Here is a 27,071-nt window from a genome sequence, read left to right as displayed (position 1 = left end):
TGTGATATAGCGGTATAATGTCAATAGTTTGTCTGTTGCTAGCTAACTAATTAGCATTAGCATGTTTGTTTATCAGTACCATAGCAACGCTGGAGTTGTCGGATAGGAACCGTCCGTAGCCTTTCGCAAGAGTTTAAATTTTTTTTAACGCATCCGGATGACCAACTGACACGATTGTTTTCGCACCGCACTCGATCGGACCCAGTTCGGACCCATTCGCATGCAGTCTGCAAATCTCCATAGGAAATGAATGACTTCCGGTTGTTTCGAAGCCGTATCGGAGCTGATTTCAACTGCCAGTGTGAAGGCGGCGTTAGACTTCCTCATGGGGGCGACAGAAACTACGCACTATAGCTTTAAATCAAATCATTCAACAAGCATTCTCCAACGTGGGCAAGAGAACGATAACGCTATTTATGATTCAATGGTGGTCGGAAAAAATGAAACCTTTTTTTTTAACCACGTTACTGAACAGCCAAGTGGGTTACGTTACGTTTACGTGCCAGACGTGGCGTTTTACGTGCCCCGGGCCATCGGGCAACCCTTACTGTTGAACCCTGTTTGGAAGTATGGCTGATGACGTTTCACACATGAGGGAAATGTTTATATGCTCATTAGAATAACCAGATTAACGTTAATTAAAATGTTTACATTGTTGTGTTGGGCCGCCACCAAAACAAAACAAGTTTCAGTCTCAACAGGATTCTTTTTTCAACATTTGTTAACTACTGTTTGGTCACGCACAATCCATATCGCAACTTTACCGAGACAATATGTCTATAAAATATGTTTAAATCAGTGACCTGTCCAATCAAAGAATAACAATTTGACCAGTGCTTACTAGAGCCGAGACTATGGATTATTTTTTTGATGAATTGATTTATTTATTATCTATTAAATGATAATAAATCTAAAACAATGAAATTATTTTCACACCAGATTATCTGAACTCTGCTGCATTTCCTCATCTGCTTTATTTTTTGTTTGTCCAGGTGAGAGAAACTTCCCTGATCGTACCAAAATAACGGCAATGAGACAAAGAGATGCATGATTCTGGATATGAAGAGGATCGTAGTGAGTTGAGGCTACGTACACATCGCTACGTTTTGGTTTTTTTAAGCAGAGTATTGAGCCAAAAGCGATCTCTGTGCACCATGTGTTTTTATCTCCAGTAGAAGAACTAACCTCCGTTTAAACTAACAAGCCCAAACCACAATATCTCATCAAAGTTCTCGTATACTGGGCATAAACAGGAGGCAGCGTGGAGACTCCGCCTGTTGCTGGTAGTTGCCATGGTAACGTTAGTAGCTTTAAGTCTCAGAGAACGAGATTTAAAAAGGTTTGTTGTTCAACTGCTAGTCAGGTTAGCTCCGTAAGCTTGTGCTCTAATTCAAGAGAGGATTTAAGGAGAGCTTGATTTTATGCATCAGACTCCCCGCAAAATGCAAATATGTCCTTCATATGCAAAGATGATTGCATAGAGGTAATACTTATGAATGCAATTTCAATTCTTTGGAACGTGCGGCCCTGAGAAGCCTGAAAATGTGTCCCAATTTCAGTTTCTTTAGATAGGAGTGCCAACAAAATCCAAACCAGTTACAGGAAGAAATGAAATAGTTCAGGCTAGCTGTTCTACATGTCGTGTCGTGGTTCACTTGAGAAGCTACAGGTTAGGTTTTGGTTAGCTAGAGTTTCAGTTTAGCAGCCAAAAGTTTGGTTGTAGTTTGCTAACGGTTCAGTTTAGTGTCCTGTTCAATCAATGAAAAATTCCCTCTTCATAAAAAAACATATCATGATATTAACTTAGAAGCCTATCATCATAGCTAAAGGTATTTTTAACGCAAAACATGAACCAGACACACAGAGAGGGAAAGCCTCTCCCCTTTCGGTGTTTTCCACGGGACCTCATTTTGGAAGTTTAAAGCGCTAGTTAACCGCGAGTAGTAGCGTTGTTTACATTAAGCATGATACACGGTAGGGGTGGGAATCACCAGAGCCCTCACGGTACGATATAACGATACTTAACGTCACGATGCGATATCATCTTGATACTTATGTCACGATATGACATCGTCGCGATACTTATGTCACGATATGATATCATCACACAACTTATGTTGCGATACAATACTGTCACAGTGCTTATGTCGCGATACAATACCATCACAGTGCTTATGTCGCGATACAATACCATCACAGTGCTTATGTTGCGATACGATATAACGATACTTAACGTCACGATGCAATATCATCTTGATACTTATGTCACGATATGATATCGTCGCGATACTTATGTCACAATATGATATCGTCGCGATACTTATGTCACGATACGATATCATCACACAACTTATGTCGCGATACAATACCATCACAGTGCTTATGTTGCGATACAATACCGTCATGATACTTGTCGCGATATATCATCACAAGACTTATGTCACAATGCGATACCATCATGATATTTGACGTCATGATACGATATCAAGACTTATGTCACGGTGCAATATCATCACAATACTTCGGTCACGATACGATATCACGATACTTATGCCGCAATACAATATCATCACAATACTTGTGTCACGATACGATATCATCGCGATATATTGCAATTCATTACCCATTTTCCAATTTAAAATTTTTCCCAATTTCAAGCAGACAAACTCACCAACACATCTTATTACAGTATATAACAATATATTGATACTTAGCGTCTGTGTATCGATACAGTATTGCCACGGAAAATATCACGATACTACACTGTATCCACCCCTAATACACAGAGCTCGAGTGTGATCTGGCTCCACAGCTTATCTAGTTTTCACCGTCTTATACTTCCACTTGTTTACGACAAACTGCAACTTTATTGACTTTTAAACAAACTTTATTCTTTACGTTTACGTTACGTTTACGTTTTTGGGGGCTTTTCCCTTTTATTTGATAGTGACAATGGATAGACAGGAAAGTGGGAGAGAGAAGGGGTATGACACACAGCAAAGGGCCGCAGGTCGGACTCTAACCTGGGCTGCTGAAAAGGACTCAGCCTTAGTGGGGCGCACGCTCTACTGGGTGAGCTAGACGTCACCCCAACTTTATTCTTGTAATAGTACACAGGGCAGTTTTATTTCTGCAGTTGAAACCATCCTAGTAGTCGGAGCAGCTTCTAGCATCCGAGGAGCAAGTTGGAGTCAGTAGCTGTGTTGGAAACAGTCTTGTAACTGAAATAACTTTATAATAATTTAAATGCTGATGAGAAAAGGACACAAAAACTGTAAAAAAAGAAAGACAAAACCTTGAAAAATATGGTAGAAAGAAGGAAGGAAGTAATGCAAGAATAGGTCGAAAATAGTATCAAAAACTTCAAAAACAGTGACATAACTTTGAAAAAAGCGAGAAACTTGTAATAAAGTAGGACGGTAGAGGGAAGGAAGGCGAGAATAGGTCCAAAGAAGGCGACACAAATGTCACATCTTTGGTAGGAAAGAAAAAGTCTAAAGAGAAACAATGTTCTGTACAACAGCCTTGTAACTATTAAACATTTTGTTAAATATCTCACGTACCCCCTGCAGTCCTCCAAAGTACCCCTAGGGGGACACGTACCCTAGAGTTTAGATTCTCTGCCTGCTATGCCTCTCCAGCTTCTCCCGTAGTTCTGGGTGGATGTCCTGCTCTGACTTGAGTGTGAGGTAAACTGGGCTACATCGTGTCTCCCCCCCTCTGCAGCACTGTTGTCGGCCAACTAGGTGATGGAGACCAGAAAGTCTTCTATATGGTTCCAGGGCTGTGATTATGTTGCTGCCTTGATCTGGTACCCACACTGTTCGGCTGAGGGAGCAGCTAGGGTCGAGGTTTTTTTTTACGTTTCTTCATTTGGATCCATTTGCGATCCATTCTGAATAAACTAACAGCGCAGTTTACATGCTTCGTCCTTGTTGCATTATTCATTGAGATCATTCTAGACAGATTTCTGCAGTTCAAACAACTCTGAATTGTAGTTGAGAACGTCAGTTATAACGGCCCACGGATTAAAAAATTGTCGGGTTTAAATCGGGCTCGGGCTCATAATTACAGTTAATGTGTCGGGCCAGGCTCGGACACAACGTGCTCGGGTAGGGTCAGGCTTGATTTTTTGGGCCCTAACTAAGCTCTAACGTACCCCTATTTGAGAACCACTGCCCTGTATAGTGTTTACTGAATAGTGAACTATATAGGGAACGTCCAAACGAGATTTCAGACACTCACTGAACATATTGCGTCAGTAGATGCGCCGGTTATTTGTGTGACGGAGGCATCATGTAAACAAACCCAAACAAAAATACCTTTAATACGTCCCTGAAACAAACGGGAGTGCTCTGGAGAATAATAATAAGGTTGTATATATTATATATGTTGTATGTTACATTTCCACTGTTTAGAAACGAAACGCTCCTTTTTTCCTTTTCAGTTTTCGCGGTGACTTCTGCTTCTTCTCCTCCTCCGGGAAAACACGACCACGTTGCATTGTGGTTTTCGGGAGTAAAATGTAGGATACATCATATGTACACTCAGATTAGCTGTGCATTGTGGGTATTTTATAGTGGACTTTACAGTGAATGAAATTAACCGCGGAGAATTCCAACACCACTACAATATGGCGAACACACTATATAGTGAACTATTTCAGTCATAGGGAACGGTTTCAAACAGCTTGCGTCTTGCTCAGGGACACTTTGACATGTGGCCGGAGGAGCCTGGGATTGAACTGCCAACCTTGTGGTTATGGGGCGCCCACTCTTAGTAGATCGTGCGACCCATGTAGTCTGAGTCCTTGGCAGCGGCTCGGGTTTGAATCCGACCTGTGACCCTTTGCTGCGTGTCATCCCCTCTCTTTCTCCCCCATTCCTCTCCATCTGCACTATCTAATAAAATCAAAAGCCAAAAAAGTGAGTTTAAAAAACCCCCCCTGTGTAATTAATGGCACAATTCAAACGGGATCAAAAACTGTATTTGTCTCTGGGCGCCCGGTTAGCTCAGTTGGTAGAACGTGCGCCCACATGAAGAGGTTTATTCCTTGATGCGGCGGCCCAGGGTTTGATTCCGACCCCCCCTCCCCCTTTTTCTCTCCCCTTTCAGGTCTGAGTTGTAGTAAAAGTGCCCAAAAAATAATCTTTAAAACATTTTTTAATATATTTGTGTCTCTTGCCGTAAACTACATGTTCCCAAAAAAGGTTCCGTGATGGTCCATCGGAAGGGGAGGGACTTCCCCTCTCTATTAGCCCCCTGTCGGGCTTTTCTCTTGAACCATATTAGTTCAGAACATTACCATACGAATTAAGGAACGGAACGATACAACTGTATGACAAACCCTTCTGACTGTAACGATCATGCAAACACTAGCACCACAGTTAGTTTTTTTTAATTACATTTTAAAATTGAATCATGCGCGGCCTCCGTGAGACTCCGTTGTACGGGGCGTTTCCAACATTCGTGACATAAACCTCCAGCAGCACGGTGAAGTCGTCCTGTGGTACGAGTGGAAGCTGAAAGTATGGTGCCTTCATTTGGAGTTGTCTTGTGACCGTACGGTGACATTTGCACACTTTGTATGACTCTAACTTCTCTCGATATGTTGTAAAATGTTATATATTTTGATGTTTTATTTTGAAAAATACAAGTATGAACATATGTGTAAAGTGGTCCTTGCTGTAATATATTTGCTAGTCTTTAGTGTACAGTACGGGTGGGATGAGACCGAAGAAGAGGATATATATATGTATTTCTCTACATGTTCATACGAGGCACTGTAGTACACAAAGTATCCGCATATTTTGGTTAAATCTCGTAAATGCTCCAAGTCAAAGTCGTCATATCAAACAGAAAGATTTTCTATCTTGTTCTCTCAGGTGATTTCTCAGTGGCCCAGAATGTTCTCAATGAATATGATATTCAGAAATGTGAAGCGATGTTTTTCTCACGTCATGTTTCTTAAGTCAGATTTAATTTGTACTGTTGAAATATTAAAGAAAAGAATGTACTTAACGGTTGGTTTGTTAAGTTGTTTTGGTGTTGACATAAGCCCTATTCGCACGGGACAGATGTTACCCAGGGCCCTTTAGTCACTTGTTATACTCGCAGAGGCCGCCTGTGATCTTAACCCTGTGGGAATCTGTCATTTCTGATGATTTTCAAAGTAGAGCCCTGCGCGGGACTGTTTTCTTCATCCCGCTCCCGGCGAATTTCTGACCATTACCGCCCGCACCCGCAACGTGTGTTACACTCCCGCCCGCTCCCGCAATGTGTACGTCCACTCCCGCCCGCACCCGCAAAACTCTGAGAATTTATGCCCGCACAATAATAGAGATGCATTGACGTTGTGTCTTCTCCCGTCCCGCATGAGAAAACACGTCATTTTATAGGTTAATAGGGAGAAGATGAAGGCAAAGAAGGCAGGTGCTTGCTGCTGTTAGACGGGGAGGAAGGAGCAGAAGGAGAGGGAGAGAGGGGGAGGAAGGAGCCGAGGATGAGGGAGAGAGGAGAGGGAGAGAGGGGGAGGAAGGAGCCGAGGATGAGGGAGAGAGGAGAGGGAGAGAGGGGGAGGAAGGAGCCGAGGATGAGGATGAGGGAGAGAGGAGAGGGAGAGGGGGAGAAAGGAGCCGAGGATGAGGGTGGACGGAGCCTTGGCTCGGAGCTCCCCCGTCCTGGGAGGCTCAGACACGCTGGTGTCTGCTCATAGATGGCCTATACAGTATATACTCAGTCAGTATATATGTATATCTATGGTTTCTGCTGGCGTGGGGGGGTTCCAGGCTACGTCCCGATCCCGCAGTGTTTTTTTTAGCCGCCCACAGCAAAGTTAAAACCGCCCGCTCCCGCGAGATTTGCGTTGGGTCCCACGGGACCCGGCGGGACCCAATCCCAATGCAGCCCTCTAGTACAAAGTAAAGATTCCACCGCTGTTGTAGTGGTGCCTTCTTTGGACCTAATGTTGCTTTCCTTCTTTCTACTGTCTTTTTCTACAAGTTTGTTGCTTTTTTGATTTTTTTTTCTCCCGCTCTTTCAAAGTATGTTGCTTTTTTAAAAGTTTTTGTTGCTTTTTTAAAAGTTTTTGTTGCCTTTTTAGAAGTTTTTGTTGCTTTTTTCAAAGTCGCTTTAAAAGAAAAGTCACTTTTGTCGACCTAATGTTGCCTTCCTTCCTTCTACTGTCTTTTCTCTTTTTAGATTTTTTTCCCGCTATTTTAAAGTTTTTTTTTGTTTCTTTTTTCAAAGTTTTAGTCGCATTTAAGTTTTTGTTACCTTTTTTTGAAGTTTTTGATGCTTTTTTCGAAGTCGCTTTAAAAAAAGTCACTTTCGTTGACCTAATGTTGCCTTCCTTCCTTCCTTCTTTCTACCATCTTCTTCCGTTTTCGTTGCTTTTTTTTAAATTACCTACCTTATTTCCACAAACGCAGAGGTTGTGATTCTTTTATCCTCTGTGATTCGTGGATTTATTGGCTGTGATGCCAAATATAAACGAGAAGTTTTGACAGATCTTTGTCAACACACGAGGAGGACAATGTTTGTAAATCCAAGTAAAATGCAGACTTCGTTTATACCGAATGAGCTGCACAAAACACACACGTGGAAGGGTCATTTTTAAATCACGTGAGGCTCTATGGTATGACTAGTCCTCGTGCGCGTGTGAATATTGCTTTAGCAAATGAACGCTACAGAACCAAACACAAGTAAGAGCTAGATTACTCTACGCTCGTCCAAACCTAACGGTGGAGTTTGTTAGATGTGTTGGAAGAGTTGGGGCATTTATATCGGTCAAATTTCACCGCCTATGTGCCTGAATATAGTGGAAGAGTAACTACATGTATGTGTAAACATGTAAAAAAGTCCTGTTAGCGGTTAGAACCATGGATGTATAATAAGATCTCAATACAACGTGCGATGCAAAGTAGAGGTGCAACGATGAATCGATTAGTTGTCATCTATTAAATTAATCGCCAACTATTTTGATAATCGATTAATCGTTTGAGTCATTTTTTTTATTAAAAAAAAAAAAAGATTTCTCTGATTCCAGCTCGTTAAATGTGAATTTCTTCTAGTTCCTTCTCTCCTCTGTGACAGTAAACTGAATATATTTGAGTTTTGGACAACACAAGACATTTGAGGACGTCATCTTGGGCTTTTTGGGAAACACTGATCCACATTTTTCACCATGTTTTGACATTTTTATAGATCAAACAACTAATCGATTAATCGAGAAAATAATCGACAGATTAATCGACTATGAAAATAATCGTTAGTTGCAGCCCTAATGCAAAGCCCCGTTCATTCTTATGAGAGTTGGTCGGTGGCCCGTGAAGCCAAAAAGTGTAAAAAAAAAATGACCCAGATGATCGGCGCTGCTTCTTCACTGTGTGGCCCAAAACATCTGGGCTACGTTCAGCCCCAACAAAACGTAGCAACACGTTTTTTAAAACAGAAACAGGGGTGCACCCTGTTGTGCGCGCAAGCGCTCTGCCTTTTTATTACCACTAGTTCACAGACACGTCTCTCCTGATTGGGTATCACCTGGGACACAGCCAACAAACGAGAGAAAGCATATCTCGAAGCCGTTGCACACTGTTCCGAGGAAACATGTAGTTCAACATGGAAACCGTAGCCCCAGGCGCGCTAAAGACCTCCGCCGGCCGGCTACATAGCGCTCCGCTAACCTGAATGGGGATTGAACACTGAAACAGTAACCTAACATGGTCACCCTATTTTCCAAAACACAGGCTGTTTGGACGAGATGCCAAAATGCAGAGATGCAATGTAACGTTACATCAAATAAACAGGACTTTTATCATCGTAAAGCACACTTCATACAATGTCAACAGAAACTAAATAAAACTATCAAAAGCCGTCTTGGTTCATCTTTCCACTGTTCCAACAATCACCACTTTTTGGTTTGGTTGAAATAAACCCTTAATTCACCCATTTACATGTGGAAATATGCTGGCTCTATACACGCTAAAAGTCCTGATTATTTACATGGAGTCTGGTGGAAATATGCTGGTTCTATACACGCTAAAAGTCCTGATTATTTACGTGGAGTCTGGTGGAAATATGCTGGTCCTATACACGCTAAAAGTCCTGATTATTTACGTGGAGTCTGGTGGAAATATGCTGGTTCTATACACGCTAAAAGTCCTGATTATTTACATGGAGTCTGGTGGAAATATGCTGGCTCTATACACGCTAAAAGTCCTGATTATTTACATGGAGTCTGGTGGAAATATGCTGGCTCTATACACGCTAAAAGTCCTGATTATTTACATGGAGTCTGGTGGAAATATGCTGGTTCTATACACGCTAAAAGTCCTGATTATTTACGTGGAGTCTGGTGGAGATATGCTGGTTCTATACACGCTAAAAGTCCTGATTATTTACATGGAGTCTGGTGGAAATATGCTGGCTCTATACACGCTAAAAGTCCTGATTATTTACATGGAGTCTGGTGGAAATATGCTGGTTCTATACACGCTAAAAGTCCTGATTATTTACGTGGAGTCTGGTGGAGATATGCTGGTTCTATACACGCTAAAAGTCCTGATTATTTACATGGAGTCTGGTGGAAATATGCTGGCTCTATACACGCTAAAAGTCCTGATTATTTACGTGGAGTCTGGTGGAGTTTGGTGATGGTGATTTCGGGGCTGTTTCATGTTAAACTAATAGGATCTTACTCTTTAACTAAAAGGTCTATCTCTGTAGGGATCCTTTCATAATGTTGTCAGACACTTAAAAGAATAATCTCAGTCTGTCAGCGGCAACAACAGAACTTTTAGTGGACGCAAATTGACAATGCACATTTGCCCTGTACGATTACATCGCAGCCCAGTTCACGGATGCCGGTTACAGCGTTCTCGCTCAATACTAATGTCTAATGTCAAAGATTTTTGTTCACATTAATCACTTATAGACACCGATGCATGGGGAAATAGGGTCCAGGTTTAAAAAACTACCAAAATTACCCTTTAAAAGAACTATCTGAGTGTGGCAGAGCTCTGCTTTGATTCTGTCATCGCTATAATTACTTCATTAGGTGACGTCTATTCTTTCTATTCTGGTCGCGTCCTCTCATCATTTCTCTGACGACGGGGCTGGATGGATTTAGTCTCGGCAGGAGGAGGAGGAGGAGGAGCAGAAACACTGTAGAAAACTCAATTATAACTCTGCTAAACGTTAACGTTTTGCCCCCAAAAACCCTAAAAACCCATGTTGCAAACACCTGTAATGACCCAACAACCAACTTAGCTTCTGCTCAAACAAATGTAGAAACTAATCCAAGCCTTTCTTTTCTAGATACCCAACAAATTAGCTCCTAATTTAAAAGTACAACAACATATTCCTGGTACAAGCACCGACACACTTCTGATTTTCAGTTTGATGAACTGTGATAGTCGTGGTTTAAGAGTCTCCCGTTCTTCTTATCATTTATGTATTCGAGGCTTCACATGCGGCAGTTTGTCTGTCACCAGCTGCCGTGACTGATCCGTGTGTTAACTCCGCCGATAGATAAACACCAGAGCAAATGCTTTTCTGCTTTTACACCTGTCAGCAATACATTAGGGTAGTAATATTACTAAATACTTTATTTGGATCTTTGCTGCGTCGCTTTAACACTAAAAAAACAAGGTTGTCTCCTTCTTACTTCAGATTTTGCAGGCTGTTCTCATGAGCCATTTGTACATATCGCTACGAAAAGTAAAGAACTGTAATTCGTATGTGTTCCATGTATTTATAGCTGTTTGCACCATATTGACTGCTGCTGTCTAAAAGCTCTCTGGTCCACGTAGAGCAGTGTTTCTCTCCAATGGGGGTACGTGAGATTCTTTGCTAAATGCTAATTAGGTGCTGTCAGGACACGCCCTCATACTCTGCTTCTGACTGGCTAGTAGTCCTTACCTAGGTACTGTCAGGGCACGCCCTCATACTCTGCTTCTGACTGGCTAGTAGTCCTTACCTAGGTACTGTCAGGACACGCCCTCATACTCTGCTTCTGACTGGCTAGTAGTCCTTACCTAGGTACTGTCAGGACACGCCCTCATACTCTGCTTCTGACTGGCTAGTAGTCCTTAGATGAAGAGGAAACAGCAGTGAGAGGTCTCACTCTGTAGCTAAAACAGAGACCTGAACACAGGCTGAAAAGAGGAGCTGCAGCAATGTGCAGGACAACTAAAATATGGTGTTTATTGAAAATGAAACCATGTAAACCTATTCTGATATAACCTCTAAATACAATTATGAACCTGAAAATGAGCATAATATGAACACTTCAAGTAAAAGTCTGTAAAAATCAAGTATTAAATGTACTTAAAGTATTAAAAGTAAAATGCTCCCATTGTAGAAAGTGTAAAGGATCCAACCAGTTGTGTGTTTAATGGTCTGATCATCTCAGCTGGACTTGTAGCCGTTATATTGTTGGCTAGTTTCATTCATAATAAAACATCAGATTTTATAAACTACATGTGTTTTGTGTGCAGTAATCTTAATGTGTAAAGTAACTAGTAACTAAAGCTGTAACAGATGAATGTAGTGGAGTAAAAAGTACAATATTTCTCTCTGAAATGTAGCGGAGTAGAAGTAGAAAGTGGCATGAAAAGAAAAGACTACAAATTGTTATTTAAAAATTGCGCTTTTTCAACGTTTTTTTTTTTTTTTTTTAAATGCTTTTGTCCCTCTTTAAAACGTTTCTTTTATTCATGGTCAACAAACCTAATTTAAATGACATTATAACATAACTTTTTTGAGTTTGAAAAAAAGCAGATATGAATTATTTAGACTTATAGTTAAGATCAGAGGACGTTGAGTGAATCACAGACTACTTTGATCAGGAGGCTTAGTTTTAAAACCATTTAAAAATATTTTTTTTTAATGCTATGAAATGAAATAAAACACCCAAAATTCAATGAAAGGAATCAGTAATTTAACCTGTGAAGAACGGTGCATGGGTTCCACACAACGTACATGCATCCAAGTTATTTTGGGGACAATTTGGTTGTAAGAAACCCATATTTCTGATATAAAAAACTTTGAAATCGGGTCAAATTTGAAAACACAAGAGTTAAAGGTGCTATAAAATGAAGTTATTATCTTGGTCCATTAAGTTTCCCTCTGCCTGTTCACTCCTCTCACTCACTCACACACACACACACACACACACACACACACACACACACACACACACACACACACACACACACACACACACACACACACACTCGTGCGTTTCACTATCTTTGTGGGGACCCGTCATTGACATAATGCATTCCCTAGCCCCTTACCCTAACCTTAACCATCACCACTAAATGCCTAACCTTAACCCTTACCCTCACCCTAACCATAACCTAATTCTAACCCTAATCCTAAAACCAAGTCTTAACCCTCAAACAGCCCTTTAACCTTGTGGGGTCCAGCATTTTGGCCCCACAAAGCTGTCCGGACCCCACAAGTATACTGTATTCCCGGTTTTCGGACCCCGTGAGTATAGTTAAACAAGAACTTCACACACACACACACACACACACACACACACACACACACACACACTCTCCTCTCTCTTCCCTTCTCTCTGCAGGGATCCTCCTGTTAACAACTTCTTAGTAGCGTCCACTTAGCGTGTCTTAAATGTCTGCCGTGAAACTCGACTCCCTCCCATCTGCTGTCTCTTCAACTTTCATCACCGCGGCTCCCTGGCTCCCTTCATCCAGCCTTTTTTTTATGCAAAACAATGCCGGCAGCGTTCTTATATTCTGTAATATATATAATCTGTTTATCGAGACTCCATGTTATTGATCTCCACTCTTATGTTGTCTTTGTTTTTGAATCTCCAGGCTCAGTCGAAACCTTCCTTTTGGGGATCGGAGGGGAATAATGCAATCAGTGAAACAATCTGGAAGGAAGGATGCGGCTATTTATAATGGTCAGATAGTGAGGGGATTTGGGGGTGAGGAGGGGGTCAGATATAATATTTCAGGTGCTGGTGAGCCCATTGGTCTGTGAGGAAATCGACTTCCATAAAGAGAAAGATGGGGTTCCCTTTGCCTTTAGGGAGATGCAATATATACCGACTTATATTGCCAAAACTGAGCTGCTTCCCAAATCTGTTGCTGCGTTCAGTTTCCGTCTTCGAACAACCAAAAGGTAAGAAACATTTGCTTTTTCTTCTGCTGATTGTTTTTGTGATTCCTAGACAAGCTTTTGGCCCTGTCGGCATGCAGATTTCTGGTTGTTTTCTTTGAGTTCTTGTTAGATTTTTCGGTAAAACAAAGCAGCTTGTCAGAAACTGTTGCTGAGGATGAAGGTGATGATGTTCACTTAGGAGTATTTTGGATGTTAAAGGGTAACTACCGTTTTTGTCAACCTGGACCCTAAGTCCCTATGTTTTTGTGTCTGCGTGACTGATGGGAACAATAACCTTTGACATTGGTCCAGTATTAAGAGAGATCTCTGCAGTCGGCAGCAGAGAAACAAGCTACAATGTAAGTTAATAGGACAATTGTCCAGCTTGTATTTCCGTTCACAAAAGTGCTCGTTTTTCCGCTGACAGGCTCAGATTAATATTCTAAGTGCCTGACAACGTTATGGAAAGGATTTCTAAGGTGGTTGACTTTTCTGTTAAAGAGTAAGATCCTTTTTTTAAACAAAAACATCTGCGAAATTGCGTTTGCTAAACCCACCAGACTCCATGTAAATAAACACTAATTTTAGTATCGTAAAGTACACTTCATTCAAAGTCGACAGAAACAAAATAAAACTATGAAAAGCTGTTTTGGGTCGTCTTTCCAGTTTTCCAACCATCACAACTGTAGTTTTCGTTGAAATAAACACATAGTTTACCGATTTATATGGGGAAATATGCTGGCTCTATACACGCTAAAAGTCCTGATTATTTACATGGAGTCTGGTGGAGTTGGTGATGGTGATTTCGGGGCTGTTTCATGTTAAACTAAAAGGATCTCACTCTTTAACTAAAAGGTCTATCTCTGTAGGGATCCTTTCCATAATGTTGTCAGACACTTAATAATAAACTGCCAGTCAGCGGCAAAACAAGCACTTATGTGAAAGTAAATACAAGCTGGAGAATTGCCCTATTAACTTAGATTGTAGCTTGTTTCTCCGCTGACGACTGCAGCGATCTCACTTAATACTGGACCGAGATGATAGTTCCCAGGAAGCGGAAAGACTCCACAGTCTCAAACTTTGAAAAAAGTGACAAAAACTTTGAAAAAAGCAGAAAAAAAACTTCGAAGAAAAAAGAGACAGTAGAAAATAGTAAAGAAGAAAGGCAGGAATAGGTCAAAACAAAAGACAAAACCTTCAAAAAAAGGTGACAAACTTCACAAGCAGAGACAAAAACTTTGAAAAAAGCGACAAACTTGGAGGAAAAAAAAGACAGAACTAAAGCCTTGTAACTGAAAAATAATAATAAGTTTATTTGATATAGCACCTTTTACAGACAAAGTCTGTGCTTCACATGATAAACATTTATAAAAATACAGCACAATTTAATAGAAAATAAACGAGGAGAAAAAAGAAAATAATTATTGAATGAACAATGGAAATCATTTCAACGATTAAAACCTAAAACCCAAAGAAAAACATTTTGCAAAAAATGTCACGTACCCCCTGCAGTCCTCCAGAGTACCCCTAGGGGGACACGTACCCCCTGCAGTCCTCCAAAGTACCCCTAGGGGGACACGTACCCCCTGCAGTCCTCCAGAGTACCCCTACGGGGACACGTACCCCTTGCAGTCCTCCAGAGTACCCCTAGGGGGACACGTACCCCCTGCAGTCCTCCAGAGTACCCCTACGGGGACACGTACCCCCTGCAGTCCTCCAGAGTACCCCTAGGGGGACACGTACCCCCTGCAGTCCTCCAGAGTACCCCTACGGGGACACGTACCCCCTGCAGTCCTCCAGAGTACCCCCTAGTGGGACACGTACCCCCTGCAGTCCTCCAGAGTACCTCTAGGGGGACACGTACCCCCTGCAGTCCTCCAAAGTACCCCTACGGGGACATGGACCCCCTGCAGTCCTCCAGAGTACCTCTAGGGGGGCATGTACCCCCTGCAGTCCTCCAAAGTACCCCTAGGGGGACACGTACCCCCTGCAGTCCTCCAGAGTACCCCTACGGGGACACGGACCCCCTGCAATCCTCCAGAGTACCCCCAGGGGTACACGTACCCCCATTTGAGAAACACTGCTCTATGGGCCCCTCCTGACGAACACAGCTATTCATTCTAGCAACTTTTTGGACCCACCTCACATGAGGGCCCTGGGTACTCAGTCCCATGACCCCCCCAGTGCAACACCCCTGCTACTCAGTGTTGTTAGAGAAACATTAGATCGTCTCAGAAATGGCCGATTGTCACGGAAAACACTATTATGTTTTTTACAAATTATTCACAACTCCATGTCTTAGTGGAAAATTCCTTGTTGTGACATCTTTTAACCGTTTTTGGCTCTCCTCTCCTCTCTTGTGGGGTCCCACAGGGCTCAGTTTTAGGCCCTCTTCGTTTCTCTCTTTATTTGCTCCCCCTTTGGCTCCCAGCCCAGTCTCATGGCAGTTCGTGCAATGGTCACGCTATTGAATCTATTGATTAGCGTACAGGACACGTTCAGGTCGTTATTGTCGTGTGGTGAGCACGAATTTTAAAGTAATGTATTTCAATGGGAAGCATATTTTGAGATCACAGAATGATTACGGTAGCGAGTAGTATTGAGAAAACCAAAATCCACGCAGGGAGGTTGGTCGGGGGGGGGTGGATGGGTCAAACAATACAGGACTTTCACCGCGGAGACCGGGGATCGAGTCCCTCGTGTTGCAGTTCCTTTCCGCGTTATTCTCTTCCTAACCACAACCGTCCCGTTGTTGTGGCCGGCGTGTGGCGTTTCATGTCCCCATTGTTGCGTACCCCAGAGACCGCGGATGGTGTCCCGGTGCCCGTTGTCCTGGCGCCCGTTGTCCTGGCGCCTGTTGTCCTGGCGCCCGTTGTCCCGGCGGCCGTTGTTGTCACCGTCCCGCGTGTGGCGTTTCATGTCCCCGTTGTGGCGTTTAATTTCCCTGTTGTGGCGTTTAATTTCCCCGTTGTGGCGTTTAATTTCCCCGTTGTGGCGTTTAATTTCCCCGTTGTGGCGTTTAATTTCCCCGCTGTGGCGTTTAATTTCCCCGTTGTGGCGTTTAATTTCCCCGTTGTTGCGTCCCCCAGAGCAGCCCAGTGTCATGGCAGTTCGTGAAACGGTCACGTTCGAAACTCGTGACCTGTACACGAAATAAACGAGAAAATCGTGACCTGTATACTAATAGATGAATCAAAATAACGTGACCATTTCACAAACTGGCGTGAGACCGGGTTGTGGAAGAAGCATGGCATGTCCTTCCACTGTTATGCAGACGATAGCCAGATCTACGTGCCTCTTAAAAGGAATGACACTGTCGGACCACTACTAAAGGCCTGGATGGCTCTTAACTTCTTACGTTTTAATGAGAGGAAAACAGAAGTGATGGTTTTTGCTGGTACAAGGCCTGCACGATTAATCGTTATAAAATCGCGATCTCGATTCACCCTGTTCACGATAAAAAACTTATTTTTTTTATGACTTTGATTCTCATTTAATTTTACGAGCCGACTGCATCATAAACGCTACTACTTTCTTCTGTGAGTTTTAAACGTAGACGGTATAAAAAAGGTTTTCAAGCACCGCAGTGCTCTCCCTTCTCTTCATTGAAGCCTCTGTGTTTACAGGCTCGTGGTGATGAGCAATGCGCTCTAGGTGCCAAAATACATCTCTGTTTGGTACTGCCAATATATTTTGTTTTGTCATGGTTCATGTGTGCAATAAACATTACACTTCGTGAGAAAAGGCAGAGAATCAATATCAATTCTAAGCTAAAAAATCGTGATTCATATTTTTCCCTGAATCGTGCAGGCCTAGCTGGTACCAATGGGAACCCCCCTGTTGATTTGGGTTCCTTGGCCCAATACATCAAGCCAACCATCACTAACTTAGGGGTGAAAATGGATCCTGAGCTTAAGCTCGACACTCCGATTAGGGCAGTTGTTAAATCGAGCTTTTTCCAATTGAGACAGCTGGCCAAAATAAATCTATTTCAGACAGTAATCCACACCTTTGTCACCACTAGGCTGGATTACTGTAATGCCCTGTATGTGGTGCAAAACGCTGCTGCGCGTCTTTTAACTGGAACACGTAAAAACAAGCACATTTCCCCCATTTTAGCCTCACTCCACTGGCTGCCCGTACATTTTAGGATCCACTTTAAAGTTATTTTATTTGCTTTTAAATCCTTCATGGCCTTGCCCCACTCCTCATCTCTGAGGTGCTACACCCGTATACACCAACCCATTCTCTCAGGTCAGCTGATCAGCTGCTCCTGAGTGTCCCCAAAAACAAAGTGTAAGCTCAAAGGGCATCGTGCCTTTGCTGTTGCAGCTCCTAAACTGTGGAATGATCTTCCTCTGGCCATTAGACAGGCATCTTCACTGTCTGTTTTTAAATCCCCTCTTAAAACCCGCCTCCTCTCCTTGGCCTTTGACCCCAAACCCCTTGTTTTATTTGTATTCTGTTTGTATTTAATGACTCTGTGAGTTATGTATTTTACAACACGATCTCACGGCAGTTCGTGAAATGGTCACGCTTTTTTTAATGTTTTGATTCGCAGAGCGTACGCTCAAGTCGGCGTCGCCTCAGTGTGTTTTGAGGCATTTTTTGGGACCTCGGGGACCCGACTGATCAGTGCGACTGGCTTTTCTGCCGACGGTCGGCCGTCTGGTTGGTGTGTAACAGCTCTTAAAGTGTTCTATAAATAAAGTTTGATTGATTGAAAGATTAGAGAACCTTTTAATTGTCTGTTTTCCCCTTTTAGACGCAGTGATAGTTGGTTTCTATTTTCAGAGGAGACGTCTTAGAGATGTTTGTACCAACACAGGAGGTATCAGGTGTTTCCTGATAATCTACCAGAAGACAGACCTTTCATTAAAGGGATGCCTGTGGGGGGGGGACAACTGGACCCCAGATCCTTGTCCTAATTTAGACTTGAGGGTTTTCCTCTGCTGATGCTCCCAGTTGGTGTCCCGTGTCCTCTAAGTGGAGTTATTATTATTTCTGAAAGACGGACAGAAGCATTCCTCCTCAGCCTGAACTTTCACCTTTCTATTCTCTTCTATTTGTGTCAGCTCTACCTACCTACCTACCATACTTAACCCTCTGAGGACAAAAGACGCACCGGCGAGTCCAAGGGATGTTTGACAACACTCCTACTCAAAAAGCGATATTACAAAATTTCATTTTAAGACATTTATTCACTATTTTATTCATATATTATGCTACTTTTGTGAACCCAAAGACTTTTGTATACTCATTTCAAACACCAAAACAATTGAGTGTAGGTTTGTTTTGGCAAGAGATTTGAGAGATATTTCCGCTTTAGGGCCAAATTATCTCTTTATACATTGATCTGGAATGATTTTTAATTTTAAAATAAATTTTTCTGGGATTTGGGGAGTTATTTTGTGTCTCTGGTGCTTCCACACGCATACAAACTTTGAAAAAACCATCCATGCTGTTTAGAGTGAGATACGGTTTCTGAATGTGTCCTGCCTTCAGTCTCCAGGTGAGCTGGTCAAAATCTGCACGGCTTTCTACGTCACTAGCCGAGACGAGGGGCCTAGGGGGCTAACCGTTAGCATGCTAGCTCGTTCTCAATGGCAAAACACTGCTACAACACACACTAGTTCACCATAATCTACAAAATAAATTGTATAGAACTACTTTCATGTCCCTGTTCTGCAGGTATTCCACACAAAGTTGGAAGTGCGCCCTCGTTTAGAAGAAGTCTCCCGGCTAATCCTGCCTTGTACTACTGAAGTTGTAGAAACAGCTAGCTAGCTCATGTAGTCCTTACCTAGCTACTGAGCATGTGATCTTACCTAGCTACTGAGCATGTGGTCTTACCTAGCTACTGATCATGTGATCTCACCTAGCTACTGAGCATGTGGTCTTACCTAGCTACTGAGCATGTGCGACTGCCAACAAAGATGTTACAGCAGTGAGAGGTCTCACTCTGTAGCTAAAACAGAGACCTGAACACAGGGTGAAAAGAGGAGCTGCAGCAATGTGCAGTACAACAAATATATGGTGTTTTTGAAAATTAAACCATGTAAACCTATTCTGGTACAACCTCAAATTAAAATTATGAACCTGAAAATGAGCATAATATGAGCACTTTAACATAACTGCATCAAAAGGGACGCCAATAGTCCCGACCATGCGCGTTTAGATAAAGCGCATTATATGACGCTAAAGGAGACCTTTCAGCGTCAATAACATCGACAAAGGCACCTGACCAAGCGTCCGTATTTTACGAGATGGGAGTGAGAATGTGTTGGACCTCAGAGGGTTTGACTTTTCTATTTTTTCTGAGATACTTTTCTGAAACTTTGATTCTGTTTTAAAATAGAAAATGTTTTTTTTTTGCAGACTTTGAAGCCAAACAAACGCCAAGATGTCAGAGTGAGTAATCCCTTATTTTAGTCTTCTATATGTTCACGTGTGTCTTTGTTTTGGACCAAAAAAACACTGAAGTTAAACTTCAAAAGGTCCAACTCATGTCAGACCTTTCAAGTACTCTAGATTATCTTATTTTAAACAATTTCAAACAGGACTTCATATCGTAGAAGTGTTACAGAAACATTTGTGCTAATACTTGCACTAGAACAAAGAAATGTGCATCCCATTTGTTCTTATTAAGTCCTAAAACCTTCCTGCATTTTTTTGTAAAATATGTCAACTTTCAACAGTTTCCAATAAAGATGAATTGATTTCAGGTCCTTTTTCTAGAATCAAGTCACTATTTCCCTATTTACGAATATAAAATATATATTGTTTTTAGCCGTTATAACAAATTAACGTTTTCTCAAATCCTTCCAGGAAAAAGATGTCATCGAGTCGCAAGCATCATCTGAAGGTAAAAGATTTTACATCTTCGACGGTGTTGTGATATAAAACCAAAACAAACTTTTTTGAAAAAATCTCTTTGCAGTCACACTTCTTAAACGTCCGGTATACTCGCCATTCCCGATCTGTCGCACGACAATGTGACGTCATGGGAGCGCCGTAACTGTTTATACTCGCGCGTGGTGGTCGCGACACTAGTTGCAGTCTTCTCCTGAACAGAGGTGGCGCTAATGAGAAAAGGCTACCGACTTCGCTATTTCTACGGACTAGAAGAAACAGAAGGTAAACAACGGCAGAACTGGCAGCAGCATTGACGTCAGTGCTTCGATTTGATTGGATGAGCTACCATAAAGAACTCATCTTATCCTAGTAAGTTTACAAGAGAGACTTGCAGTCACTCTAAAGGCACGTACACACCGAGCCGATAATCGGCCGTTGGACAGTCTGGCTCGAGTCTGTTCGGTGTGTTCAATTCAATTTTATTTATAGTATCAAATCATAACAAGAGTTATCTCGAGACACTTTACAGATAGAGTAGGTCTAGACCACACTATAATTTACAAAGCCCCAACAATTCCAATAGTTCCCCAAAGAGCAAGCATTAGCAGTGGCTATTGCGACAGTGGCGAGGAAAAACTCCCTTTTAGGAAGAAACCTCGGCAGAGCCAGACTCTTGGGTGTTCTGTGCCGTCGTCCGTTCGAGGAGCCGTCGGCCTTCATTTTGGCCGATTTGACATGTATAATCGGCAAATCTTGTAGTTTGTAAAACTGTAAAATCTTTTAAACTGACCTTTGTTGATCTGAAATGAAGACAGATTCAGCAACTGCACGGCCTATTTCTCTCTTAAAATGTTTTCAGGAACACGTTTCTGTGAACTATTTTAGTCCAACATGAGATCGTATTCTGAACGAGCCGCCATGACAGTCTGGCTGTGAATTTCCGGAGAAACCAGACCCACGTGATGCGTTCGTCTAATCAGCTGCCGGTTTTCATTTTTGGGCGACAATACAGATTAGCGCCGCCTGCTGCTATGGAGACGTATTACGTCTCGTCTCTTCGGTGTGTTCTGAGGAACTTTTTTGACCAACTCGGGGAGACTGATCAGTCGCACTGCCTTTTCTGCCGAGGTTTGGCCGTTGGCTCTGTGTGTCTGGGCGTTGAGAGTTCTGTCATCCAGTTAAAAAAAACAGAGTGGTGCACGATCTCTGGTCATGCACTTTAAATCCTGGCACACCAGCGATCTCTACGTCATTTTGACGTCACATTGGCGCGCGACAGGTTGGGTACGGCAACTGTTAAGAGGCGTTTAGTCACAAGTTAACTCTTAGCAGCAAGAGGCTCCCTCTTGCTGCTAAGAGTTAACTACGAATGTGCGTCCCTATCTGATGTTCTGGTCTGTTGTCCGGCAGAGTTTGATGCTGTCCATCGCCAAAGGTTTGCTGGAGGAAGAGGAGAGGGAGCGAGAGGAGGAGAGGGAGCGGTACATGGAGGAGAACTGTCCTCCCGTGTCCATGCCCAGGAGCATGCAGGAGCTGCAGGTACGTCCACATGCACAGGGTTTCCGCAGGGGCTTAACCCTTGTGTTGTCTTCCTGTTGACCAGGAAACTTTCTGTTCTGGGTCAAAATACAACAATTTCAACGTTTTGGTCATCTTTTTCAACACTTTTGTTACTTTTTACTGATGTTTTTGAAGTTTTCCCATTGTTTTTGTCACTTTTTTCCAATTTTTTTGTCACTATTTCCAAAGTTTTTGTTGATTTTTTTTTCTGCGCTTTTTTACGTTTTTTCCCCCCACGTTTTTGAATCACCCAAATTCAATGAAAGTAGTGAACTGATCATTCATTTTACTTGTGAAGAGTGTTGTAGGGAACTATCCACGTTATTTTTTTTGACAATTTGGTTGAAAGAAACCCCAAATTTTTGAAAATGGATCAAATTTGATCCGAGCACAACAGCAGGGTTAAAAAATGTCTAGAAAAGTCTAAAATTTGACTTGGTGAAAGCTGCAGACACCCCTGATGTAGTGCACCGTCGGAGTTTAACATGACGCATGAAACGGGGTTTATATTGGCACTGCAGACGATTACTCAAATCAATTTTGTCGGAACAAAAAGACGGGGAAAATATGGACTTAATGGATCGTATCAATCAACATTTGTATGAAAATGTGATTTGCATGGTTAGTTCAGATACAATTTTCGATTTTTGGAACACAGAAACACCTCCAGTGACTCAAATGTTCAAGAAATAGTACAATTATACTGTTGAATTTATTAAATTAATGATATGGGAATTTATTTGAGAATCCACAGTGCATTATTTAGTCAAATTTGACAGTGTCTGTTGGTGTTTGTGTTCAGGAGCTGTGCAGACAGATCCACCACAAGATCGAAGTGATCGACGAGGAGCGATACGACCTGGATCTGAAAGTCAATAAAAGCAACAAGGAGGTAGATAAAAAGTCACGCTGTGCTTTCAAACATTGTTCAAACACACGTAACTTTATTTTACAAACTAGCAGAGGTTCCAGAGTGTCCAAAGATTGGGAATGGTCAATAAAATGATTATGGCTGTCCACGACTAGAGAAGTTCTTGGTCGACTAACACTCGACAGATCTGTAAAACTGAGTTCCTCCACAAAGAATCATGCAGAAGCATCACTTTTAGGCCCCTATCCTGCACCCGGTGCAGCGCAAAGCCCAACACAAGTGTATTTGCTAGTTTAAGACCGATGAAGTTGTCAATTTCCCATCCAGCGCACACGTTGTTTAAATAACAAATGCACCTGCGCCCATGGGCATGCTAGTCTTACAGGGAGGTGTGTTCAGGTGCATTCTGGGTGTGCTGGTCTTACAGGGAGGTGTGTTCAGGTGCATTCTGGGTGTATTGCTATCTTGAGGCAGCAGGAAGTGATCTCACCATTGACCAACAAAAACCTGGTCTAAAGTCAATAACGCAGCATTTCATTGTTATTTTAACAGAGCATTAGTAAAATGCTCCTAGGCTCGTGCACAGCGTGCACACTATGCTTGTTACACACACAGGGAAGCACACACACATGCAGAAGATTACAAATAAAAATATTACGGTGCAAATCCTCCATCATAACAGCAATGCTCCAAGGTCCAAACATGCCTGGCTTTTAAAGGGAATGGGAGATGATCTCTGATTGGTTGATTGCATGTTACGCCCAAAACACACCTCTGATTAATGAAGACACTAAGTACAACCCTTTAGAACCTCGCACCTGGTGCACCGACCCTTTTTTCCACCGTCAAACTAGCAGAAGTGGATTTGGACACGCCCTAAACGCACCTACACCGTGCGATTAGATTGTTAAAATAGGGCCCCAAATCTTGTGTTTACCAAAGATTTTCTCTGAAGTTTCTTGGAAATTAATCATATATATCATATAGCATGAACAAAAGTATAAAAAATGACTAATTGACTAAAGAAATCTTAGTCGACTTAGACCAAAACAAGAGAGGGCTGAAGAAGGTTGCTAGTATTCAGGGTTTATATTTTCTGCTACGCTGCTCTAGTTTTTAAAAATCATTCAGTAGTAGAGATGTAACGATACACCCAAATCACGATTCGATACGATTCACAATTTTAAGTTCACAATGCGATTTTCTCTTTCTTTAACAGAATGACTGAAAAACATTCCTTTATTTCTAGAAACTGTGAGAAACAACAGATGTGTCCTCTTATCAAAAGTGCAACTGGAATTGTATTATATCTTAAAGAACAACAATTATGAGTGAAATGAATTATAAGATTTCTATAAACAAATCCGTCATCAAAATAACTAAATAAATAGAAAAGTACCTCTTCATATAATTAAACTGAGAAGACGTAGTGACGCCTGAAGTCAAACAAGTGAAATCTAAAGTAGATGACGCCCTAGGCCGTTTAAAAACTGCATTGAGATTCATTTTTTATCTCAACCGGTTGTAATCTTTACACGTTTATATTTATTTTGAACCGATTCACGATGCATTGTTACATCCCTACATCCATCGTGACCTCTGCTCCGTCCCCCACGTTCCAGATTGACGACCTGAAGATCAAAGTTCAGGACCTGATGGGCAAGTTCAAGAAGCCTGTGTTGAGGAAAGTGCGAATGTCGGCCGACGCCATGCTGAAGGCTCTGCTGGGCTCCAAGCACACGGTCAACATGGACCTCAGAGCCAACCTGAAGCAGGTCAAGAAGGAGGTCAAAGAGGAGGTGAGGAAGCGGCCGCGTTTTATAAACCCGTTTGTTTTAGAAGGTGTCTTTTAACACCTTTCCATGTTAGGAGTTAGATAGTCTGGCATTGCCAGACTTTCCTCCACAGTGCTGCGGAGGAGGGTCTGGCTAGTCCACAAAGCATGGGATGGGAGAAAAACATGCTCTGGCCGTTTCTTTAAACCAATCACAATCATCTTGAGCCGGACGGAGCCACGGTGTCTCTGCTAAATAGCCTCAGGAAGGAACTTGTTTTGGTGGAACATGTGTACGTTCAAAAGTAGTTTGTCGTGCAACAGAAAACTCAGATTGGACAGATAGTCTAGCTAGCTGTCTGGATTTACCCTGCAGAGATCTGAGGAGCAGTTAACCATAGTCCTCACAAATCCACCAGAGGTTAGAACGCCAACACAAAGAAAGAGGAAGGGGACGCACATCCGTGGATATTGATGACATTAAACACAACTAAATGAGGCAGGTCTAAAAGACCATACCTAGAGATTAACATGGTTTTATGTCGGTTAGCCTAACAGCTGGTTTGATTTGCATTGAGAGATGATTTTATGGAAAGTACCCCATGCCAATCTCTAGGTATGGTGAAGGGTATGTGATGATGTAGGGCTATTTTAATTCCAAAGGCCAAGGGAACTTTATCAGGATGCATAGTATCCTGGATCCATGAAATAACTGGCCTTTAAAAATAAACATCTGCCTGCCTCTATGGGAATTTAACATAGGGGTGTACTGACTTTTGTTGCCAGCGGTTTAGACATTAATGGCTGTGTGTTGAGTTATTTTGAGGGGACAGCACATTTACACTGTTATACAAGCTGTACACTTAATACTTCACATTGTAGTAAAGTGTAATTTCTTCAGTATTGTCCCATTAAAAGATATAATGAAATATTTACTAAAATGTGAGGGGTGTACTCACTTTTGTGAGCTACTGTACACCTACATCCCTATACACTTCTAATCATACATCTATACATATATACACATACAATATATGCATACACTCCCAAACAACATAGTTGATTTGTGTATAAAAAAAAAAAGAGTTAACACACACAATAACTTAAAACTTAATAACTTCATTCTTCAACTTCAACATTCATTTATCAGTTAGTCTACCAAAACCACTAAGAAAAAGCAAGGACGTGCATGAATGAATAACTATAACTCTTTCTTAAAGACATTTATCATGAAATATGAAGGCCGGTGCCTAATGGAAAGTGTAATTACTAGACCAGTTATTTGGTACTCGGATGTCGAGCAGAAACTTGTGATTTGAAGAGAAACGTGCATGAAACCAGAGACGGTTTAGCACCAAGACGCCCCAACTCAGAGTAACTTCCTGTCTCTGTGTCCCGTGGGTTTGTCCGACGCCACGTCTCTTTAGGAGACTAGCGGGACGTCCTGAGTGGGTTGATTCCAACGGGAGAACTGAACTTGAACACAGATTATGAGCGATCCTTTCGCCCCGTAGTCACCAAAGTAATTTTTGGACCCATTCTTCACAAGCCACATATAATAATTTAATTATTAATTACATTTTTTTTTTAATTATTATTATTATTAATAATTTATGCTAAATGTCTTTTATAACACAATGTCATACAGTCTTTTTGTTTTTTGTTTACTTCCTATATTTAGCTAAAAGTTTATTGTTATTGTTATTCTTATACGGTATTTTCTATACTGTATTTTTTATACCTCTTTATTTTCTATACAAGTGTTTTGTAAGTTGCTGAAATCTGCTGCTGGAAATCTAATTTCCTTGCGGGAGTCATCCCAAAAGGATCAATAAAGAGAAGTCTAAGTCTAAGTCTATCTCCAGAACATTCTGACACTAAAATGGCATTTTTCAGACAGACACATCAGAGAAAATTAACTTTGTTTGAGACCCGTTTCTGTCTCAGGACCGAACTCTCGCGAGATCTGGCAACACAGAGAAGCTAACGTCAGCTAACGTTCGTGAACGCCCTAACAAAACTCATCTCCTTGATGCTGAATATGTCTTTTAGCTGCGTAAATATCTAACGTTAGCAAAAGAACATATTAACAAATTATTTAAATAGAACTTTTCATCCATTCACTACACATTCAAACGAGGCCACGGCCCTTTAGGAGACAGGAAGTGTGGACCGGTTCATACCATTGGCGCTGCTTGAAATACGCTATCTTTAGTATAGAGGATCTTTGATGAAAACCTCCTGATGTTTGGTTGTCTTTGGCGTTTCAGGATAAGGAACTGCGAGACGTCGTGGACTGGCGTAAAAACATCGAAGACAAATCTGGCATGGACGGGAGGAAGAAGATGTTTGAGGGCGAGGCTTGAATCAGTGTCTCATCTGCTCTTAACAAAGCTGCGGTATTTGTATTGACTGCTTTTATCAGATGAACATTTAGATACACTCATACATTAAATATTAATAAACTACCTTGTGAGCTGCAGACACTTCGACCCAATAAACAAACTGAAGGAGACGTTTCGTCGTGCTTACTTGGGTTTTTCACAAATTTGTTGCGACAAACTTGAAAGAATATAACAGAAAATACACTGAACAAAATTATAAACGCAATACTTTTGTTTTTGCCCCCATTTTTCATGAGCTGAACTCAAAGATCTAAGACTTCTATGGACACAAAAGGCTTATTTCTCTCAAATATTGTTCACAGATCTGTCTAAATCTGTGTTAGTGAGCCGAGATCATCCATCCACCTCACAGGTGTGGCATATCAAGATGCTGATTAGACAGCAGGATTATTGCACAGGTGTGCCTTAGGCTGGACACAATAAAAGGCCACTCTAAAATGTGCAGTATTACTGTATTGGGGGGGTCCGA

The 27,071-nt window shown here is 41.8% G+C and overlaps 1 protein-coding gene across 2 annotated transcripts; it reads left to right on the top strand.

Moving 5' to 3' along the window:
- The first annotated feature begins 318 nt into the window (after positions 1-318).
- Positions 319-26,717, top strand: LOC116036363 (troponin I, fast skeletal muscle-like). Of its 2 annotated transcripts, none has more exons than XM_031279899.2 (7): positions 319-1,074; positions 19,516-19,548; positions 19,966-20,002; positions 21,403-21,531; positions 22,355-22,444; positions 24,046-24,222; positions 26,468-26,717. In XM_031279899.2, the coding sequence occupies exons 2-7, from the start codon at positions 19,541-19,543 to the stop codon at positions 26,561-26,563; spliced, it is 537 nt and encodes a 178-aa protein (XP_031135759.1). In that variant the 5' UTR covers positions 319-1,074; positions 19,516-19,540; the 3' UTR covers positions 26,564-26,717. The 2 variants fall into 2 exon arrangements, with proteins under 2 accessions (XP_031135759.1, XP_031135758.1); XM_031279898.2 differs by lacking the exon at positions 319-1,074 and adding an exon at positions 13,004-13,158.
- The last annotated feature ends 354 nt before the right edge of the window (positions 26,718-27,071 follow it).

Source organism: Sander lucioperca, chromosome 7 (assembly GCF_008315115.2).
Source record: "Sander lucioperca isolate FBNREF2018 chromosome 7, SLUC_FBN_1.2, whole genome shotgun sequence".
Taxonomy (NCBI): domain Eukaryota; kingdom Metazoa; phylum Chordata; class Actinopteri; order Perciformes; family Percidae; genus Sander; species Sander lucioperca.
Note: the sequence above shows the minus strand (reverse complement) of the source record. Positions and strands in the feature narration are given on the sequence as shown.

Bases quoted from the DNA above. Each gene is read 5' to 3' on its own strand.
- LOC116036363 (XM_031279899.2), top strand. The intron at 20,003-21,402 runs GTAAAAGATTTT...GTTGTCCGGCAG, and splicing joins GTCGCAAGCATCATCTGAAG to AGTTTGATGCTGTCCATCGC. The intron at 22,445-24,045 runs GTAGATAAAAAG...CCCACGTTCCAG, and splicing joins TCAATAAAAGCAACAAGGAG to ATTGACGACCTGAAGATCAA.